Source organism: Aplidium turbinatum, chromosome 2, assembly GCF_918807975.1.
Source record: "Aplidium turbinatum chromosome 2, kaAplTurb1.1, whole genome shotgun sequence".
NCBI classification, from domain to species: domain Eukaryota; kingdom Metazoa; phylum Chordata; class Ascidiacea; order Aplousobranchia; family Polyclinidae; genus Aplidium; species Aplidium turbinatum.
In genome coordinates this window covers 56868782-56892784 of record NC_137473.1, presented here as the reverse complement: position 1 = coordinate 56892784, position 24003 = coordinate 56868782, and the positions used below count along the sequence as shown (strand labels likewise).

Here is a 24003-nt window from a genome sequence, read left to right as displayed (position 1 = left end):
ACAAGTGTGGCTTTTTTAGTAATTAGGCTTCATAGACTATCTATCTTATCGCGAGAAAGGATTAAAGTTCTACAGTACCTTTGTAAGAGGGACACCTACTGACGAAGCCATACTTGTGTGGCAAAAGCTGGACAAAACTCTTAGTTCAAATTAATATGGTAGCCTATTCTATATTTCTGCAACACCGAGTGTCTGTATTTGCGGTACGTTTTTGTACATGCGCGTAGTCATGCGCACAAATCAAAATGACCAACTTTCCGTGTTTTACAATAAAGCCAAGACCAGACAAAAACTCTTTGCCAATGTCTTGCGACATTTCTATCGTGTGTTAGTACAGTAGAAAATAATATTTGAACTTTAAGTGACATGAATACAATATGAGGCAATTTTAAGCAAAAAGCAAATTTCAGTCTAGGAAAAGGGGTTTGGATAAAAATTTCAAAAGAATTATACAAGAAGTATTTGAATATACTGTTGTATCCTAAAATCAGAGCTAAAGTTAAAGTTAAAATTAACCACCCTCTTTATTATTCACTAATCTAAAATCAAGGTCAATTTTTGCCATTTCTACATTTTGAGTTGTGCTTCGCAGGAAAGTTGCACTTTTGTTGGTGCGAAAGATACTGCTCCAGGGTGACATATTACGAGAAAAGCAAATCAAGGTGCTAGATCACATTGTGGCAGACGACAAACCCACGTTGTGCAAAGCCTGCTCTGTTGGAATGCAACTTGTTCAAAAGATTTTTAACACAAATGCTGGAGAATCACTTATAGCGGACGCTGCTGTTGTTGTTTGTCATGCGGTGAGTTTCTGTTATTGTCAAATAATTTAACGTAAAAAGTGCAGTGGTCGCAGATCATTTTGAATTTATTTAATATGTTTCAACTACAACAAGCAAAGGACAACCTGAAATAGAGCAATCAGCAACACTATAATTGCATCCATTGATTATGACAATTAGAGCGAGTCGAATGCTTGTGTATATTTTAGCAATCGAAGTTTTATATCCTCTCTTAAATGATGCAAAGAAATTTATTTTCACACGAGTCAGTTCAATCATAAATAGCTAAAAATCGATTTCGATCAGCTAGCATTAATGTGGGTTTGACTCCTGTTCATATCAAGCATATCAAGCATTGCTGTGGGTTTGACTCCTGTCAGAAGATACTTCATTTTCTTTCTTAAATGACTAACACTAAAATAAATGAACTTTGCAGTTGAAGATAGAAGATAACCGAGTGTGCGTGATGGCTGTTGAAGAGTTTAAAGATATGGTTTTCTACCTCCTCTACAATCTAAGGCCGCAAGAGGTGATTACTTTTCTACACCAAACGTTCACTTGCTTGCTGGCTTTGACAACTACAATAAGTTTTTGTTGGGTCCTGAATTCTTAAAAACTTTTGTTACCACTTTTTTCTTGCCCAGTTTTGTTATTGGGCTATAGGAGGGATGGCTGGATGTCCTAAACCTGATGGCTACTTGCCCGATTGGAATGTAACAATCCCAAATTCCAGCAAGCCCCCTGTGCGTTCCCTATCGACACCATCCTCGGTAGAATCCACCATGAAGTTTCTTTTCTTCACTGATATGCACATGGACGTTCGATACACAGCGGGCTCCAGCGCAGTCTGCGGGGAACCTCTTTGCTGTCGTGACAACGACGCCATCCCAAACAATGGTGAGGTTGTAACGCGATTGCTAAATCGATGCATTCCAGAAAACTTTCGCTTTTTAGCTGGGAGGCTCTAAAAAAGGATAAAAAATTGACAATTAAAGTCTGTAAAAGTAATATGCAAAGCTTTAAAAATTGATAAATAAATTTTAAAGTTTGCGAATCATGTCATCTTTCAAATTGTTGGCAGAGGTCGACAAAGCTTGGATGTTTGGGGATTATAGAAACTGCGACATGCCTGAGTGGACCGTGGATGGAATGATGGAAAGCATCGCTGGGAAGGACATCGACTTCATCATATATACTGGTCTGCTTCATCATTATTATACACTCGTCTCTTTCATCATACACTGGTCTGCTTCATCATATACACTGGTCTGTTTCCTCATACACTGGTCTGTTTCACCATATACACTGGTCTGTTTCATCATTATTATACTCTCGTCTGTTTCATCATATATGCACCAGTGACGATCGGTGAGGGAAAGCAAGGAAAGCAGTGCTTACCTGAGCGAAAACTATGCAAAATATAATGACTGAATTCTAGGTTTAACTTCTTATTATTTTTATCAAGTCTATTTTAACTTGAAAATTACTGTGTTCGAGACTAGAATTACTCGTAACTCTTGTGAGTAGTCTAAGTCCTCACCAAACCGCATTTCTTGCCTATAAATGCCAATTAACGCAAACGCTTTTGTCAGAAACCATCACTGAAGCTCCAGGGAAATCAACTTTCAAAAGTGCTTACCCTACATTGAAAAACGCCTTCGTTTTATCCAATCCTCAATCGTTTTGCAAAACGACACCAGCTGCTTAGCCAATCAGATGTGTTATCTGGTGTTATGGTTAAAATTGCTTTCCCAGTGACGTCAATGCGTATCTCATAGCGGCTGCTTTTGGTTTCAGGCGAAAGGAATACAGCCTCTACGCATGAGTGATTTTCGGGCTTGTAACTATAGGCTACTTAGTACGCTGAAAATAAAGCTGGTTCTCTTACCAAAAAAAAACATAGATTCTACAATAAGACATGCAATTCCAAAGGGTACATTAACCAACCAGTACGGAAACAGCACAAGTGTTTTTTTAATTCTTTGGGTCAATAGACTGACATCACAAGTTCAGAGCAAACATACTTGTGTTCTTCAAGAATGGACTAGCTTAATTTAGCCTATAGGCTAATTATTTGCTCTTTACTAGTGCACCAGTCCAATGCATGTCGTAAATGCTTACAGATGACATTGACAATAAGTTTTTGTGCTTAGTCTAAAAAAGCAGCCAACATTCTAGACTAGTCCCAGTTTGATTGATTGATTGAATCTTTATCCTCGGACTGGGAAAGTCCGAAGATTTTGTTTTGGAAATGCTCTCAGAGCGCACCAAATTGGAAGTGTTTTTCAAAATTTTCTGGGGGAGATCCCCCAGACCCCCCGCTGGAAGTGTTGCCTTCGGGCTTCGCCGGACGGTTACGCCCCTCGTGCCTACTACCTTGCTGCAACATATTTCCAAGTTGCTTTCCCAATGGTTTAAGCCACCGAACGTCACTGATATGCACTGGTCTGTTTCATCATTCACTGGTCTGTTTCATCATATACACTGGTCTGTTTCCTCACACACTGGTCTGTTTCCTCATATACACTGGTCTGTTTCCTCATACACTGGTCTATTTCACCATATACACTGGTCTGTCTCATCATTACTATACACTCGTCTGTTTCATCATATGCACTGGTCTGTTTCATCATTCACTGGTCTGTTTCACCATATACAATACACTGGTCTGTTTCATCATACACTGGTCTGTTTCACCATATACAATACACTGGTCTGTTTCATCATAGACACTGGTCTGTTTCACCATATACACTGGTCTGTTTCATCATACATTAATCTGTTTTACAGTAGCATACATACTTTTGTTGTGGTGTTTGTTGATAACGTGTCTATTTGCTTTGAATGATCATAAAAACGCAAAACGTAGATAACACAGCAATTGTACACCAAGCATAATTCACGAGTCATGACTCTCGTAATCAAAAAGTAGAGTCGAATCAACAAAACCAATGACTATGACGTGCTGTAGCCAAATTTCAAGCTAGGGTTGCTTGAAATGAATGCTTTTGAATGCTTGTTGAAACGAAATTCTTTACTAAAAAAGAGAATTCAAAACGAAATCAACACAAAAAATCTGCGTCTGATCGAAGCTAAATTCCGTTTTACTTGCTTTTTTAACCTTTGAACTCAGAAGTGCAGCAAATAATGAACTCAAGCCCCGACAAGGAGACTCTGAGTTACCCATACAGCAACTTTATCTGGACCAGATCTGCTAAAGATCTGGTCAGATCCGTACCCGATCTATTAAATGTCTGGATTACATTACAATGATAATGTCATAATGATTGGAAGGTTTCCTGTATAGGCTACAGTGGCGGCTTGTGCTGTTAGTGAGCAGTGGGGCTACCAGCGATTTCGCGGGGAGGTCTCCCCCCAGAAAAATTTGAAATATTGCATTAAATTTGGTGCGTTCTGAGCATGTTTATACCCCAAATTTTGAAAAAATGCATTCAAACTTTGTTGAAAAGATGATGTATTCCTAAGCTGTATTTAAAAAGAACTAACAGTATTGCTTTGGAGACAAACTTTACTAGTATTGAGCTTAGTCTTGACTAGCCTAGCCGTGGCATACAAGGTTCAAGTGATTTTGAGATGCCCTAGCACTTCCTATAACCTGTTGAATACCCTAACTCTACACTCTACAGCTAACACTTCTACATTCATGGCTCATCGCTACTCCGCGAAATAAAATTAACTTTAAAAAGTCTGTAAAGTTATTCGGTTAGGTGGGGTTGTTTTCCATGCAGCCCAAACTGATTCAAAAATTGCTGTAAAATACCAAAAAGGGTAGAGCTTCAAGAATAATTTTTAGCCAGTCAGAGCGCTTGAAATCTAGAATCTCGGGCTGCAAAGAAGTTTTCCCAAAATCGGTGTTGCCAAACGAAACTTTTAATATTTTAATTTTCGATCCGCAATTCTTAAGTGAAAAAACTAACCGGGTCGGACAAACACAGAGGAAAACATATTTTCCCTCTTCTCTTTCTTTCAGGTGGGGCTGCAGCCCTGCAGTCCCATGACACGAGCCGCCACTGCTCTTGAGCCTACATATATTGCTGTCTAAGAAGCAAAAAGGGTAGTTAGAAACAACGAAGTGTTTTTCCTAGGCAATTAAGCGTCATGTGATTTTGCCTCTCCTCTGCCTTGCCGTTTCATTTTTATGCGTTTCTTTTTTCGATTTTTGTGTATGTAGATCAGATCTGTAATTTCAATTTACGAAGAACATCAGTCAGTTGGTTACTTCAAAAGGGCTAACATGAGTATGGACGAAAATGTTTGTAATTTTTAGTTTATTTTCATGTTATCATGTTACATGTCGTCTGGTTGTTAGGTTTTATTTGTCTATGGCTTTGAAACAAGTATTGCTTTTTATGCAAGAGCTGGCTAGAACTACAATAGATCCGCCAAATAGTCGAGTTGAAACAAAATTTGTAATTTCCATCAATAATTTAATATTGCGTACCAGGTGACATTCCTGCTCATGACGTATGGAACCAGACAAGCTCGGATCAAATCGATAAAATCAATCGCTGGACAAAGATGCTGAAGAAATATTTTCCAAGTAGGTTGATAAACAAAGTTAAAACAATTCTGATCAAAAGTAGATGAGATGGAATTGTCTGTAAAAACTCCAGCTACAAAGATCAACTTGCTTAGCAGATCAGTCAATGTTATTCTAGCCTATCAACACGTTTTGAAAGATAAGTTGCTTTTGAAAATTTCGCCATGTGGTGCATTGTAGACTAGAGCGCACTCACTTGGTAGCTTAGCTACAATCCTTTGCAGCTTCCGCCGCTTATTGAGTCAATGTTATCATCAATTAGTTTATTCCCAGTTTATATTCGACTACACTGGTCAATATAGACTAGCTTTATCCTCAAACAGCAATCAAGATGGTCGCTTACTTGGAACATGTCTACGGTACTGGCCGGCCTATAATATCAAGTCCCACAAAGTTACAGACTCAGCGCAATTTGATAAACTGCTATTCGTAATTTTGTGATTGTATTGACTGTTGCAGATAAAAGGATTGAATTCCTTTTGATGCCTATTTGCATATGCTCTAAGTCTTGCAGCACAAGGGAATTGTTTGACTTAATGGCCTTAAATCTGTTATCTTTACCAAAGTGATCATTGGTAAACAGACCAAAGTGTATTTACCAAACTATGATTCCGAATTCGTTTACAGATAAACCCGTCTACTCCTCGCTAGGCAACCATGAGAGCGCTCCCGTAAATTCGTACCCACCTTCATCCATCTACAACCAACCTGGGGCTAACATAACGTGGCTGTACGAAAGTATCCACAAAAGTTGGCTGAACTGGGTCCCGGCGAACGACCTTGCTACAGTGATGCAAGGTAGGCTACCATATGCCGTTCCCATACGTCAATCACAATTTGTTAGAATAACAATAGACAAATGGTTCACGTATCGCCACCGTTTGGTGTCACTGCGCAAGAAACTGTCATCGCACGCTGCGCTAAAGCGCTTAGAAGGCTCCAGCTGAGGAGCGAGGGCTAACACTTTGCGTATAGCATCCCTTTCCCTTGTCTAATCAGCAGAGTACTGTGCACTTGTTTGGAGTCGCAGTGGACAATGTTCCCTTTCTTGCTGGCACCCAACCTGCTGAGCTTTGTTGCGAAGAAGCCACTCTGTCTCTCGGTCGACGGGCATTGGAGCCTAACCATCTTCTCCATTACAAGATCTCTGCTCCCTTAAGATAGCACCCCGTTGACTGAAATAAAGACACTTAACCTATTCGTACCAGTCGCTCAACTTCTGACCAACGAAGCTGATATACAAATCATCTCTGCGTCTAATTGACCATAAATGGAACTCTTAATGGAAGTCAAACACCAACAGACTCCATTCGTTCATCCCCGATGGCGACACCCGTCCTACCGGACTAACACTACAAAAATAGGCGTGGGAGCGCCTCAACCGTCTCCGTAGGCTACGGGCATCAGGCTTTTCTGCTCAACCATGCACCAATGGGGAATGGTTTCTTCTTCTACTTGTGAATGTGGTGCCGAGGAACAGACCGCAGACCACATCATCAACGATTGCACCATCTCCAAGCCATGTAATGGAGTTGTAGCACCTGCGGCTTTTCTTACGTTTCTTTACGTCTCATTGCCGTTGTGAAATCTGTGTTTGTTAGGAATTTGAAACGCTACAATTTGGACGTTGCTTTAGAATTGTACCACTTATTAGAGTTTGATATACAGACAAGTAGTTTTACATCATAGTAGCGTTGTGCATCTGCCGCATGCTGCATTGCCTGAAGCATTCTAATCACACTGAGCTTCCTTAAAATCAACTGCTTAGTGTTAAACAAAAAGTCAGTAGGGCCTATCGGTTTGGTTTTGGTCAGTCAATTGGGTGTTGCGTTATTTTAGTCAGTTCACCACCGATTCTTTTTCTTGACAGTCACTGTGTCATCTTAGTTATGGTTATAGTTTATTTTTCATTTTTTTAAATCAGTTTAATTCGTTGTATTTGTAATCAAGGCATTATTTGGCTGCGATGTTCTCAATCTGGGAGTTCGTTACTTTCGTTACAATAAACTCATAATCGCAGAGGAATAAGGTGTCATTCCTCAGATCATCCCCACTACCAAGCTGGTACTCGGGATGTTGCTGTAGCATTTACAGCTAGGTATGGGCAGATGTTCAGAAAATCCTACATCCGCTATACAAATCTGCCGGGATCGTAAGTCTGGGGTAATAAAAGGATAGATCTTCAGCCTCAGAGGCTCACACGACAAAGATGACCCGTGTTGATGAGCAGTCTGCTATAGGCGGAGATGGAGACTGAATATGTATATGTACATAAGTTAAAAGCAGAAAGATTTCAAGCCTGCTCAAAATACGACTCCAAACTACTTTTTGAACTATTTGTTAGCTCACATTACTTTGATCTTTCAAGAAAATATATCTGATAAATAAAATAGGAAGATGCTTAATGTTCATTCAAGAACTGCTGCTCACCAAGAGATGAATTCTGTTCATTTATCGCAGGTGGTTTTTACACGACATTGATCCGGAAAGGACTTCGGATAATTTCCTTGAACACAAATTATTGTAGCGACGACTCATGGTGGTTGCTCGTAGGTGAAAATTCAATTGACCCGAACGGACAGCTCGATTGGTTCGCGAAAGTCATGCAGAAGGTATAAGCTCCATATTCTAAACAACTTCCTTCGATGATTCCGCGGTAAGCCAGTGGCCTGCAAACCTTAAGTAGTCCCTCAAATGGGGCTTTCAAATTGAGCTGTGCAGGTCATTGGTTCAATACCTCTGGTTGGTTGGTATTGAATCTTTATCCTCGGTCTGACAAGGTCTTGATCTGGCATTCCTGGTAGTTTTGCTTACTTGTAGAAACTCTTGACGCAGGGCCGGTTACCAAGATTGACAGAGTGAAGTTTCTGATTGCTGTTGAAGTGTTGTTGACCGCTACTAGAAAGAGAACTTGTTGTTATGATTGCCCTTCAAAGAAGGCTGCATCATTCCAAGAACAAATGTTGTCTCACCTAAAAGCAACTTCTTACAACACTTACGAAAATTACCACATACTTTTGTAGCAGACAAAGCAATAAGTTTAAAGACATCAGCAATATTATTGAAAAAAAATATGAAAATAATAGACATTGTTGTTATCGCAATCGGATGTTACGCGATTCAACTGCGACTGTTGAAATTTAAAACTTCGATTTTAATTGCCTCCAAAACAAGGTTGTTAAATTTTCGAGGGTAGGTGATTCGATGCAACATAAATAACAAATCTTTTAACTTATTATCATATTTTATTTGGAGTCCCTTTATCACTGCACCAAGTCCCTTTATCACTGCACCAAGTTCCTTTATCACTGCACCAAGTACCTTTATCACTGCACCAAGTTCCTTTATCACTGCACCAGGTCCCTTTATTACTGCAACAAGTTCCTTTATCACTGCTCCAAGTTCCTTTATCACTGCACCAAATTCCTTTATCACTGCACCAAGTTCCTTTATCACTGCACCAGCTCCATTTATTACTGCACCGGAGTCCTTTATCACTGCAACAAGTTCCTTTATCACTGCTCCAAGTTCCTTTATCACTGCACCAAGTCCCTTCATCACTGCACCAAGTTCCTTTATCACTGCACCAAGTCCCTTTATCACTGCACCAAGTCCCTATATCACTGCACCAGGTCCCTTTATTACTGCACCAAGTTCCTTTATCACAGCAACAAGTCCCTATATCACTGCACCAGGTCCCTTTATCACTGCACCAAGTTCCTTTATCACTGCACCAAGTTCCTTTATCACTGCACCAAGTCCTTATATCACTGCACCAGGTCCCTTTATTTCTGCACAAAGTCCCTTTATCACAGCAACAAGTTCCTTTATCACTGCACCAAGTCCCTTTATCGCTGCACCAAGTCCCTTTATTACAGCACCAGGGTCCTTTATCACTGCAACGAGTTCCTTTATCGCCGCACCAAGTTCCTTTATCACTGCACCAAGTCCCTTTATTTCTGCACCAAGTCCCTTTATCACAGCAACCAGTTCCTTTATCACTGCACCAAGTTCCTTTATCACTGCACCAAGTCCCTTTATCACTGCACCAAGTCCTTTTATCACTGCACCAAGTTCCTTTATCACTGCACCAGTTCTCTTTATCGCTGCACCAAGTTCCTTTATGACTGCACCAAGTCCCTTTATCACTGCACCAAGTCCCTTTATCACGGCGCCAGGTCCTTTTATCTCTGCACCGCAGGTCTCGTGGTGTATTTTACTTTGATTTTAAAAGACACTAAAGATAAACTTTAGTGTCTTATTCCAATATTATGAATAATAAATATGCATTCCAGGACGAACTTTTACTTCCGAAAACAAAACGTGCAGAAATAGTTTAATGATTTTGTAGGCTTTCTTTGTCATGCAAGTCGTATTGTTACGCATGAAAGGTCGTGTGGCACCATCTCGGGCCTCTCAGAAATCTACTACTGGGCCCCTATGTTTAGTGATGGCACTTTAAAAAAGGACAAAAAAGTGTTAAATTATTAGCGCAAACTCTTTCAATCTAGCGAAAAATTATATACATGATTTCAAAATACATAAAAATAGTAAATATGCCTAGAATTCAGAGTAGCCATTTTAACAAGTCGAAATTCTGCCACTAAAAATGACTAGAATGAAACCGCCAACCAATCATAAGGTACGGTTTATGTGACGTAAAAAATGGCAAAAAGAAGATGATACAAAGCAAATTAAGTGATGGATTTTTTGTAAACTGGTTGGCTTAGGGGTTAGGGTTAAGGCTAGAAAGTAGTCAATTCATTAACGCGGGTTCGATTCCCACTACTGTTATTGCTCTTTTCTTCTGTAATTACCAAATAAAGTTAAAAACAAGCATTAACTCTCTGGATGAGTGCTCGAAGGATCACAATTGGACGGTAGCCTCTTATAACATGTTCTGATTGGTTGGCGGTTGCATTGTAGTCATTTGCAGTTGCAGAATTTCGACTTGTTAAAGTGGCTACCAGAATTCAGTAGCGGATCTACAAAAAAGTTGGGGAAGTACCAGAATTTCAACAAATTAACATTTATAAGATACATGGAGAATGCAAAACTTAGGTAATGTTCGAAAAAGTGATGTTGGACAGAAGATGTGGGCAGAGATCGGCATGATCTTGATCTAAGATCACATTGTTTTTGTGATTTTGATCTTCAAGAACAATAAGATCAAGATCACTTTAAAACTGTAGTTTACATACTAGAGTAACTAGATTGAGACATTGTTTTATAATTCGTACAGTACTGTACAAAATAATCGTTGGCAATTATCAACATTAAGTCAGTGATATGATAAGTGTCGAAGAAAAGTAGATTGGAATTTCAAGTTTTTTTTAGTATCCATTTTAGTATCCAGGTGATTGAAGATTTAGATTAAGGGGACGGGAAGGCAAGGAAGCCAATCTTCGTGTCCACCTTCAGACATGCCTTTAAGTGTCTTGCCAAAGACACAGCCGCATGCTCTTGAGCGGTGTCGAACCGGCGCCCTTTCGAACGTCGTTCCAGGGCTCTCACCATTCGGCAATGCAGCCGGCACCACTTGGCCAGGGGCGCCGGAACGATTTTTGACTGGGGGGGCAAGATTACGAAAAAAGGGCACTTTTGTTTACTGAAAGGTTAATTTTTTTTCAAGTTTTAGGATTAGATATAGCGATAATGCTAATCTATCAGCTCACTATGTATTAAGTAATGATAGCCTACAAGTGTCCGCCGTTCGGTATACAAAGAAGAGCATCATGCTATGTTATAATGATGTAACCTACTGTCAAGCCTTAAAGCAGCCTGCGGCCATGGCCGCTAAAGTAGTGCTTGAACGACCACCGGTGCTACCTCCTCAATCGGCCAAGTTTGGCCGCCGGTCTCTTCTAGCCAATTATTTAATTTCGCAATAGAATGATCGTGGATTAACTGTCGAAAATATGTAGTATCAAAGAGTGACGCAAAATTAGGTCAGCGCGTCATAATCGCCACTGTTGCTTTGTGCGGGAATATTTGTTATTGATGGAATATATCCATCTGCATTCTGCAATCACCGGCGCTGTAAGTCTTGTTTGTAATTCTCGACGTTTATTTTAACAAAGTGTTAATCCGAAGTGCTAATTTACGTCGGCTGGCAATATTGTCGTTTTTATGTCAATTCGATGTTGTCGGACATTGAATCTTTGTTAAAAAGGGGAACCAGGTTAGTTGACATCTGAAGGGAAAACATTTTTTGATCGTATTTTACAAAAATTATGCTTCTTTTACTAATGTCCTTCACATCATTGAAATACTAATTTTATTTCCTTGCCGTCATCGTCAACACAATCATGTCGAACGTTGTTTTTCGTTGCTAAAAAGAATTCTAGGGGAATGGCGAACTTCTTTAAAATCAGCCACATTGGAGACACTCGTGCGAGTGTCGTTAGATGGTCCCGCAGTACTGGATTACAATCCCGATAAAGCAATTAGTGCGTGGTGCAACGATTCTATTGTAGGACGTCGCCCAGGCCCAGACTTCAACAACGCTAAGTGATCATTTTAGCATTGTTGCAAGTTTAATTCTATTTACTTGTGCTATCGTTATTTTTATTTTGTATTTTGGCCTCCCAAGCACGCAGATTTGGCCGCCGAGAAGGAGCTCCCGGTAGGCCACGATGGCTGCCGAAAAAAAAGACGAGTTTTAAGGCCTGTACTGTGTTGCAAATTTTGCACAGTAAATATTATTTTGAGGCAAAAATGAAAGATTATAATTAGGCTAAAAGCGAATAGCAGAAATTGTTATATTGCAAAATGTGTAGTAGCTTACATGACTTTAAAAGGGCACCATTGCACCCCCTGCCCCTCCATCTGCAGAAAAATTGAGGCCCGCTTCCGGCGCCCCCGCTTCCGGCGCCCCTGCACTTGGCAATATATTTTAGTCAGTGTTGCCATTTCAAAATTTGAAAAGTTTTCTGTGTTGGTTATATAAGTTAGTCAACTTTGTATATACTTTATGTTGACTAATGATAAACAATGATTCAACTTTGTTTACAATTCTGTTTTGTAAATTCTAAAGAAATGTTTTGTTTTTTTACAAAAAATGATCTTGATCTTCAAGATCACATATACTGGTGATCTTGCCCATCTCTGGGTGTATGGACTTGACCCCAGAAAAATTTTGAGAAATTTAATCCCGTTTTGGTCACTTTTATGCGTTTTTGGCGCTAGAATGTTTTTTTGTATCAAGATGCACGCTTTGTATGTAGGCTAACCATAGGTAGCTTTGTATGTAGGCTAACCATAGGTAGCTTTGTATGTAGGCTAACCATAGGTAGCTTTGTATGAAACTAAATTTATCAAATTGCAGTCGGATTTGGATAGAAGGTTTGGATAAAGTTACTCTACCATTTTAACAAAAGCTTCATTCACAACCACAGAATGATTTCAATAATTCATTTCTTGAAAATTTAGATAGCCTAGTGTAGCCTTTTGGCAGGATAGAACTTTGAAAATCCAGATTTACAATGAACTTTTTCAATTTAATTATGTAATTAAATAGGTCAGTTGGGTGAGCATTGTTTACTTCGAAATATTACATAATTTTGTTAGTGTTTTGTGGAACCAAAAAGTTTTTTAACTCCCTCAATCCACTTCTGAAACTTTGCATGCCTATTGTCAAACATTGCCAAATCAGCAATGCTGATTTGATTGGTTTGGTTGGTTGAAGCAAAGAAAAAAATTACATATTAAATCTTATACGTAAACCTCTAGACGGAGGTGGGCCCTCAGCCAGGGTTTGGAAAGTAGAAAATACGGCTTTGCATGATTTAAGATATTGTCAAGCTTCTCTAGCATACTTCTTTTTTTTTAAACAGTTAAAAAACAATTAACCAACTAAAATGAGTAAACCTTTAACAGCTGTGAGCCCGTGGCCGGAGGGCACTGGGGAGTGGTTAACACGGCCCTGTATTAATGTCATGTGTAATTATTGTGTGCTGTTACGCAAACGTTACAGTCAATGACATATACCAACTCATTACCCCACATGGCAGGCTGAAGACAACAATGAGAAAGTTTTTATAATTTCCCATCGGCCCACATCGGGTTGTATGAAGTCATGGAGCTGGAATTATTATGACATCATTCACCGCTACGAAGGCAACGTCATCGCCCAGCTGTTCGGACACGCACACACGGTGAGTATCGAACAAAGGGTTTAAAGACGTTGCACTTAATTAAATATGTAACATCGCTATTGAAGTTGTTGTCAGTTTCACGCTGGCATTCCAACAGTTCTACAACATTCCAGCAGTTCCACAGCATTCCAACAGTTCCAAAAAATTTCAACAGTTCAACAAAATTTAAACATTTCTACAACATTCCAACAGTTCCACAATATTTCAACAGTTCCACAATATTTCAAAGTTTCACAGCATTTCAACAGTTTTACAACATTTCAAAACTTCCATAACATTCCAACAGTTTCACAACATTCCAACAGTTCCACAACATTTCAACAGTTCCACAGCATTCCAACAGTTCCACAACATTCCAACAGTTCCACAACATTTCAACATTTCTACAACTTTCCAACAGCTCCACAACATTCCAACAGTTCCACAATATTCCAACAGTTCCACAACTTTCAAACAGTTCCACAACATTCCAACAGTTCCAAAACATTACAACAGTTCCACGACATTTCAACAGTTCGACAACATTCCAACAGTTCTACAACACTTCAACAGTTTCACAGCATTCCAACAGTTCCACAACGTTCCAACATTTCTACAGCATTCCAACAGTTCCACAACATTCTAACAGTTCCACAACATTCCAAAAGTTTCACAACATTTCAACAGTTCCACAGCATTCCAACAGTTCCACAACATTCAACAGTTCAACAACATTCCAACAGTTCTACAACATTTCATCAGTTTCACAGCATTCCAACAGTTCCACAGCATTCCAACAATTCCACAATTTTCTAACAGTTCCACAACGTTCCAACAGTTCCACAACATTCCAACACTACCACTACATTCCAACAGTTCCACAGCATTCCAACAATTTCACAACATTGCAACAGTTCCACAATGTTTCAACAGTTCCACAACATTCCAACAGTTCCACAGCATTACTACACAACAGTTTCACAGCATTCCAACAGTGCCTCAACATTCTAACAGTTCCACAACGTTCCAATATTTCCACAGCATTCCAACAGTTCTACAACATTCCAACAGTTCCACAATATTTCAACAGTTCCACAATATTTCAAAAGTTTCAGAGCATTTCAACAGTTTCACAACATTTCAAAACTTCCATAACATTCCAACAGTTCCACAACATTCCAACAGTTCTACAACACTTCAACAGTTCCACAGCATTCCAACAGTTCCACAACATTCCAACACTTCCAAAACATTCTACAGTTCCACAACATTCTAACACTACCACAACATTCCAACAGTTCCACAACATTCTAGCACTTCCACAACATTCCAACAGTTCCACAGCAATCCAACAGTTTCACAACATTCCAACAGTTCCACAACACTCCACAGTTTCACAACATTCTACCACTTCCACAAGCCACAACATTGCAACAGTTTCACAACATTCTAACACTTCCACAACATTCCAACACTTCAAAAACATTCCAACAGTTCCACAACATTCTAACACTACCACAAAATTCCAACAGTTTCACAACATTCTAACACTACCACAATATTCCAACAGTTCCACAACATTCTAACAGTTCCACAACATTCCAACACTTCAAAAACATTCTAACACTACCACAAAATTCCAACAGTTCCACAACATTCTAACACTACCACAAAATTCCAACAGTTCCACAACATTCTAGCACTTCCACAACATTGCAACAGTTCCACAGCAATCCAACAGTTTCACAACATTCCAACAGTTCCACAATATTCCAACAGTTCCACAACTTTCCAATAGTTCCACAGCATTCCAACAGTTCCAAAACATTACAACAGTTCCACAGCATTCCAACAGTTCCACAACATTCCAACACTACCACAACATTTCAACAGTTCCACAGCATTCCAACAGTTTCACAGCATTCCAACAGGTCCATAACATTTCAACACTTCCACAACATTTCAACAGTTCCACAGCATTCCAACAGTTCCACAACATTCCAACAGTTCCACAGCATTCCAACAGTTCCACAGCATTCCAACAGTTCCACAGTGTTCCAACAGTTTTACAGCCTTCCTAATGGACACAATCTTAAGGATAAACTTGTCTAGAAGGGCGCTTGTGGAAAGGTTTGCAAGCCAACTCTATTGTGGGTGCTGATAACGCGTTTGGGAAGTTTGCTGTTAAGCGTTGACGATTGGCATGCGGTGTATAGAACTTGTAGCACAACTGGAAATGTTTGATACTGCACTGGTGTTTGCTTGATATAAATTTTGTAAAATCTAATTATTTTTCTATACAGACTAATTGTTTCTATTTCTGATATCAGGACGAGTTGTCTTTGTATTATGACATCAACGAGAAGTCACGTGTTCTAGCAACGGCGATGATTGGTCCAGCATTTACGACGTATTCGTACAAGAATGCTGGCTATCGAATTTACACAATGGAAGGGGACTTCGAAGAAACAACTTTCTCGTTATTGGACGGCGAAAGCTACTTCCTCAACATCTCCGGTATATGCACTTTGTTATTTTTTTTGTTCCAAGAACGAAGTTATGACCCAACTGTCATCCGCCCCATTAATTGAGTGGTTAAGCGCAGGACTCAAGATCAAGCGGCACTGGTTCGACTCTGGGGGTTTACGCTTAAGCAACGCGTTTCAGGACTGCCCTCCATTTACCTGCACCTAGGGGAAGGGCTTGTAAGTTGATACAATTTTCACATTTGTTCACGTTGCGCAAAATGGAAACATCATAAAAGCTTGAAATTTTCAGGTCTAGTGGGATATTATCTCATATTTTCATTAGAAATCCTTCATCTTCTCATCTTCTGCAGTTTACTCATAGCTCGCAATTAAAAGGTGAACTCAAGTGTATCAACTGACTTGCAACCGCAGGTCAGTTGGTTTACTACTTAACCCTATCTGTAGCGACGCGGGGTTTTTATGAGGACGTCCCTCACTAGTACTGAAATATTTCACAGAAGGAAATATTATGCTAGAAATATAAAATTTCTTGACTTTTAGTTTTTATTCTTTGAAAATTGTCTAAATCTACACTGGCCATTTTTCTACCTTCCTGCCCTTCACAATAAGCATTTCGTCGTAGGTGGCTAGACATTTTCGTGCAATGGTAGTTACATATATGTTAATGTTAGTGCAATATAAATGTTAGTGCAATTACTTTGAAATGTAAAAACCCCCAAAAATGCCTTATATTTATGAGCAAAAGTAATTTTTCTTTAGTTTAGCATTAGCCTACTTTATGTTATAATTCAAAAATTTCAATTTTGAAGCTATTTTCGGAAAATTAGAATAAAAGCCGACTTTTTGATTTTTTCATCTCAAACAGTTTATTTCAATAAATGTTTTGGGTAAAAATTTAATTTCTATACGCACAGCACACATGGCTATTAGCTTTTAAAATATTTTGGCTCAGTGATTTTCATAGCTTCCGTTAGCACAGGGCTAAGGTAGCCCGTGACCTACTTTCCGCGTACGAAAACAGCTCGTACTATAAGATAGGATTAAACTGCGTAGCCTACTCTGGTAAAAAATAACTTTTAAATTACAATGTTACAAACATCTTTATAACATGTCTTGCACACAAGCAAAAACAAAACTTCATATAGCAATGAAGAAATAATTATACATTGGCTTACAAGACTTATGCATGGAAGATTCAATCATCATGTAAATTTTTATCAATAACACTGGTCTACAAAAAATAATTTTTTTCTGCGGTTTGGACTTCGGCAACTGATTTCAAGTAATTTTTGGGTGCTGAATCCGAACCTGAACTCAGATTTTTACTATCACATCAAATTTTTGAGATATGATAACAAAAATACTTTATTTTTGCCAAAAGTGAAAGATTTGGCATTGCGTTTACTACCAACGTATGCAGTGCTATGGCGAAAGGTTAGTGTTAGACAGGCCAAAAGAGCTTAAATAAGGTTAGTGAACAAGCATCGCCATAGGCCTGCTTAAATTTTTGTGGTTTCATGCAAAACATTAACGAAGGAAGGGTCAGTTATACTTTTAGCCTCCTTTTTAGCTTGTTATTACTGTATGGTTAACAGAAAACAAATTGATAAAGCTTTGGTAGAGAGTTTGCTTTGTTGAACCATTCTCTAAGAATACAAATTATTATCAAATTTGTAGTTTGTGAGTGTATTTCAGCTACTTATGCACCACATGATCTAATTTTCTGGATATAGCACAATGTGTATGTGTGATAAACGCAACGTCAAATTTTCCACTTTTGACAAAAGTAACAATTTGTTGGTATCATATCTCACAAACCTGACGTGATAGGCAAAATCTGAGCTCAGATTTAGATTCAGTAGGCTACCCCAAAATTACCCTAAATCAGTTTTCAAAGTTCATGCCGCAAAAATTGCGTAGACCAGTGTAATGAATAAAAATGTGTGCAAGACTGAATGAATGTAGTAAAACTATCTATAATTCCTCTACTAGAGAAGTTTATTCTGCTAAAATGCAGCTAGGTTGCAAACTGAAATTAAACTGAAAATAAACATCAGTATAAAAGTGACAAAAAAACTCTAAAACAAACGGCAATGTACCAACAAAACAATCAACAAAACCGTAAAAACAATGTAACTTAAAGCAATAACACCTCATTAACCCCTTCCAAGGATTGTAAGTAAGGGTCAAGATAAACTTAATGATATTTTAATTATAGGCCTAGGGCAGACTATGCTATAGTAGTGCATCGAAATAAACACAACGTGATCAACTGTTCACAAATCTGTTTGGAGGTCACCATCGTGATGAGCCCCGGGCATGGCATGGGGCGCTCGCTGGAATCGGTCGGTACAAGAATTTCCGATAACGGGGCAGGTGCTTCCTCATCCTCAGAAAAAAGCCCGTTTTGATGTGGCCCAGGAGAGCAGGTGTTGAGCTTTTTCTATGGTTAGACTGCACATCACACAGTAGCCTAAGACGGTTGAGGTTTGATATCCAGTTTAAGTTATTGTTTCTTGTCCTGGTGGGTAATGGAATGGATGAGCTGGTAGATGATGATGTCCTAATGGTGTTGATGAAGCTCTCATGCCCTTTTGCGACGTGTCGTGTTGATTATGGAGTGTTGCGTTTTCTGTTAATATCTACAAACATAAAAGTATAGGCAGGTCATTGGGTCGTGTCCAGGCAGGTTATTTGAGTTTGAAGGTTTCTTGGGATCTGGTAAACTAAGATTTGATTCGTCCAAGCAGATCCAGGCTATTACGAGCAGTAGGAGCGATGTGGTTTCGCGTCCGTTTGCGAAACGAACGTGAGCGTAGTTCGGAGTTACATGAGTCATTTCCACTTCTTCGACAAGCGGTTCATACTTGCTAGCACGAACGTGTCGTCTCAATAAAACCTTTAGAGAACATTTAACCCAAGTAGGTATATGGAAAGACCCAGACTTGAACGACACTAAAAATTTAAAAATCGCTCGTGTGGCGTCACGTTTGTTGCAGTACATATTGAAGAGCACATGGAATGTAAAACATCAGGTAGAACACACTCTCATTTAGAAATAGGGAGAACTCGAGTTTTCAAAAGAAGTTTTGGCATACGACCTCCAAATTGAATACTCACGCTTTTGTGCTGTTCATGAAAGTTTTTCCGATAATTTAGGTCAGTAATTTTTTAAAACAGTAACTCCTGCAGTATCATACTCTTGTCCAAAAGAGCAACTTTCATGATACAGATTCCTAAACTTTGCGATGAACATCCTTTCACGGCTAAAGCAATGCGACATTCACTTTCTTCGAGATTTAGTTTGCAGCATAAAAGTAGCAAAACTTGCCATAAAATAATGGAACTTATTGAATAAGCATCATAAGAAAACATATCACTTAAAATTTGTATCTTTGCCAATAACTTATATAGCGCAGGTCAGTTAATGACCTCTACCTATAAATGTTCCTTTTTGAAGTTTACCCATGCAATGGAGCAAATAAAAAATATCGTACATTAAAATCTTTATTCTGATTCGTTAATAAAATTCTGATTAAGTTAAAACATTATTCTATTTTGGGTGAAAAATTTTCTGGTTTTTATAAAACAACGATAAAAAAAATATTAAAATAATTTGCTCATAGACCACACATTTTGTTTTTTTCAAATTACATCTTAGTCTTTCGGGCAAATTCATTTAATTATTTTTTCACTGTTGCTTTTTGACCTGAATTATTGCTAGTTGGCAAAAGTTTCATTTTTTTCCTAAAAGGGGAGTGTATCCACATTGAATTTCCATATCAACTCACCGCCCTTCCCCTAAAGGATAAAATAATTTGCGTAGAACACGTCAACAACAATCAGAAACTATTTCACTCTGCAAATCGGCCGTCGTCAAGAGCCTCTACATTGTCTACAAGTAAGCGAAACTAGCAGGAATAACCTATCAAGGCTTTGTCAGTCCGAGGATGAAGATTCAAAACCAACCAATCAACTATTCTAAGTGCCTAAAATAAACATCAATTCTCGTTTAGTCTACTGGCAACATTTGTCCTGTTTTGCTATTACTGACAGTGAATGAGAACAGACTGTTCTGTGTGACTATGTCTTTAAGTTGTGTAGCCTACATCCGATGTCGTTGGTGCATACTGGAATCAAGATGTTATAAGAAAGGCAACTCAATCACGTTGCTGTAACTTACTTATTCATAACAAGGATAGGTCGTGTTGGGTTAGATTGTAGTTGAATGGATCTGTGGCTCAACACTGTTCAAAACTTACGATCAGATGAATGAATTTCCACAATGTTGGAAATAAACTTTCAACTTTACTTTTTCTTTGATATCTTGATTACTACAAACATCTTCTCGTGTAATATGTTTGTTAATCGTAAATACTCTAATATATTCATACACTAAAAACATAATACCTTTAAGGCGACCCATCAGAGCCCTTAAAAATAGCTGCAGCGTATGGAAAAAAAAAAGATTTTTGAGTTTTTTAAAAATGAAAATATATTTGACTGTTTTTCGCTTTCGAAGAGCTCTTTAGGGCAGGGCAGGTTACGCAACGGTGTTAAATAACTTTTATGCGATGATAGACGCAAACATTCAAGGCCGCCAGTCATGGGATCTTGAATATTCTTTTTCCAAAGATTACCAGATGAAGAATTTGTCACCTACAGAATTCCAACATCTTGTCGAAAGGTGCGTAGAGTTTTTTAACTTTTGTTCATAAACGTTACAAGTAAACCTCACTAGGCTATTTAACCCTGTAGAGTTGACCGTAGTAGCCTATACACCACATCAACGTTAGTCAAAGAAAGCCAAACCAAGCAGCAATGAATCAGTGTGGGCACCATAATGCAGCATGCTGGAGCTTATGCACTATGCAGCCTATAAATTGGCCTAATATTTTCATATAAACTACAGGAGGAAAGGACAGGAAATACTACATGAAGTACCAAATCTTTTTCCTCGTCCATTTTGTTTGTAATAGGTCATTCGTGTATCATGCTAGATTGCTTTATGACCACAACGCTACTTAGCGACACCTAACGCAAGAGCTTGCAAATCACAACAGTCGGGAAGCAACTTTTGAAAACGTACCAATACAAATTGTCCTATCCTAAAATCTGACCAATCAGAGCGGCGCTGATCAGTAGAGGGTGATGTTGTTTTTGAATGTTTATCCTCGGACTGACAACGCCTTGATTATTTATTCCTGGTAGTTTCGCATACTTGTAGATCAGGGGTTCCCAACCTTTATTGCTGCTCGTACCCCTTTGTCAAGTCAGAGCATTCTTCGTACCCCCAAAAGTTCTGATTGAATTTTTTAGGTATAGGCTACATTGCTAAATTAAATTGCTTTTATTGCTCAGTTAAACGTTAAACCGATATTTCACACAAAAATTACCAAAAGAAATTAAATGTCAGTTATTTTGTTTGACACTTCTCAGTGAGATATTTGTTGCTGCTTCATTGATAAAATTTGCTCAAACAATAGTTCGATTTTACTCAAGGCAAGACGTAAATCATCTTCCAGTTGCAGACAATTTCTGTACTTAGCCTATTCTTGATATACATCATGGTCGAAAAGCCACTTTCACAGTAATAAGTTGTTGAGAAAAGAATTAACACTGTCATGGCTTCCATAGAAAGACTTGGGAAGGCTTCATGGCAACACACCAAAAATCTTCTAACTTTGACTTGTCAAATAGCAGTTTCAATTTTTGGCAGCTTTTCATTTCGATGATGTTCTTTTTCAAATTATTCTCATCCGACATTTTTGTTAAATCAAAAAGAAATGGATTTATAATCCAATGCTGGAAATAATTTAATTCACCAGCAAAAAAGTAACCATCGAAAGAATCAACCAGCATCTTTAAATCGGAAATAATTTCATTTTTTGACATTTTGCAGCAAAGAGTTATTTGCAATTTGATCAAGACAAGGAAAATTAGCAAACTTTCCATTTTCACTTTCAGCAGCAGCAAGTAAAAAAAACACATTGTTATGAGACATTGAGGCTTCTTAGCTTACTAAATAACAAAAATTATTTGTAGATAATTTTTTTTTTCAAAGCAAAGACGGTAATGGCATAATATCATTTACAATTCTAAAATAAAACCGTAATGTGAAATCTGTTGAAAAGCTGCTTTGTGGCCCAAGGATCTTCGTACCCCTTGATGTTTAATCTTGTACCCCAAGGGGTACGAGTACCTCCGGTTGGAAACCCCTGTTGTAGAGGCTCTTGACGCAGTGCCGGTTACCGAGATTGACAGAGTGAAGTTTCCGGTTGTTGAAAGAGAATTACCCCATCCACTAAGTGCCACTGAATGGAAAGCTATCCTAAAATACGTTCTTCAAGCGCACACCCCGAGAGTCGAACCAGCACCGCTTGATCTTGAGTCGGACACATAAAACACTGGGCTCACGGAGAAGAAATCAATGAAGCGTGACTCCGTGTTAAATCATCCAAAGTAATCTACTATCAAAGAAACGGACACCCACTTCTACTTGCCCAGCCCCGACGTACGCCAAAGCGCCCCTAAGCATCAAGCTAGTTGTTCTGATTTAATTAACGGCCGTATTCACTGAGCTTTAAAAATTGTAAGTTTTAAATAAAAAAAAATTGCTTTTTTATGAAAGCTAACAAACATATTGAAATATTGCGGAGCCAAACTTCCATTTTTGATGAAAGAACATCAAAACCAATTTGCAGAGTTGGTTTATACCTTTTTATAAGACTTTGAATTTTGTTTTAATTTTACAACTTATAAAAATTGAAAGTATTATTCATTTGACATCTATCAATTGAATTGTGGTTTAGATTTGAAGAAGACGACGAACTTTTCCAACTTTACTACAAACACATCACAAAAAGTGAAGACACATCTCATTGTGATAGCTCATGCAAACAATCCACGATCTGTTCGATAAAGACTTCGAGATCAGGCGATCACAGTTTCTGTGCAACTAAGTAGTGATTCCAACGTAAAACAAACGTTCATGCAATGTCACGACATCAATCAATGATAATCTTGTGAGTTGTTGTAATGATTCTTCTTCAACATAAATCTACTGAAATCATGCAAAATAAAAACATCTCTCAATGAACTGACGTCATGGTTTTGATCAAACTTTAGAAAGTCTATAACACTGACTACGACCCAGTACGTGTAATCCCTAAGTAGAACATGTGTCATCACCATCTTCACTCCTTTCTAAAGACCCCTAATGGCCTCTTATCTTTTAGTGAGGGTGCCAAAATGTTTTTCAAATCATGAGCCTGTTTAAACATGGCTCAAAGAAAGTATTAGGTGAGGACCGCACTCTTTTGATGTACCGGTACAAGGAGCAAAATAACAATTTTACTTCCATCACTTTAGCAAATAAAACATCTCAAATTCTGAAAAATAAAATAGTTAATACGCAGATAATGCATTAGATCAGGTGCGCACAATACTTTGTTGCTTCGGTGACCTGATTCGTCAGCAGCATCATTTTTGAACGTTCGGCCGCCAGTGATTAGAGTTATTTTGTGAACAATGTTTAAATACAATTTTCTTGTTTCTAGCACTAGTTGCTATGTTCATCTGATGAAATTGAAAGTAAAATTAACAACAAACAAGATGGTTTATTGCTTCACTGACGTTTCGCGCACCATGACAATGCGCATCCTCAGAGCGAATAATTGTCATGGTGCGCGAAACGTCAGTGAAGCAATAAACCATCTTGTTTGTTGTTAATTTTACTTTCAATTTCATCAGATGAACGTATAGCAACTAGTGCTAGAAACGATAATTGTCCTGATGAACACCCAAACTTTTCAGTATACAATTTTCTTTGTAAGCCTAGCCTCAAAAGTGTAAGAAAAGGCCAAACTCCAAATGAAATTATTCAAGCACAGTTTGGATGGACGGTCATTTTATTTTTGTTTGGATGCGAAACGTACATAAAACAAAAACGTACAGTGCGCATCCAATGAGAGAGTGCGAAAGACCGTAGCCCCGAAGGCGTAGGAGGTCGTCGAGTCTGCACTCTCTCATTCAAA

The 24003-nt window shown here is 38.5% G+C and overlaps 1 protein-coding gene across 1 annotated transcript in view; it reads left to right on the top strand.

The window, feature by feature from the left end:
- The window catches only part of LOC145764468 (sphingomyelin phosphodiesterase-like), a 29047-nt gene extending 6000 nt beyond the window's left edge, over positions 1-23047 (top strand). Inside the window, exons 2-12 of the mRNA XM_082576082.1 lie at positions 593-803; positions 1219-1311; positions 1427-1679; positions 1864-1980; positions 5248-5343; positions 5971-6141; positions 7804-7955; positions 13356-13499; positions 15809-15995; positions 20549-20654; positions 22780-23047. Coding sequence (XP_082432208.1) covers positions 593-803; positions 1219-1311; positions 1427-1679; positions 1864-1980; positions 5248-5343; positions 5971-6141; positions 7804-7955; positions 13356-13499; positions 15809-15995; positions 20549-20654; positions 22780-22933 — 1684 coding nt within the window. The 3' untranslated portion in view covers positions 22934-23047. The remainder of the gene's footprint in view (positions 1-592; positions 804-1218; positions 1312-1426; positions 1680-1863; positions 1981-5247; positions 5344-5970; positions 6142-7803; positions 7956-13355; positions 13500-15808; positions 15996-20548; positions 20655-22779) is intronic.
- The last annotated feature ends 956 nt before the right edge of the window (positions 23048-24003 follow it).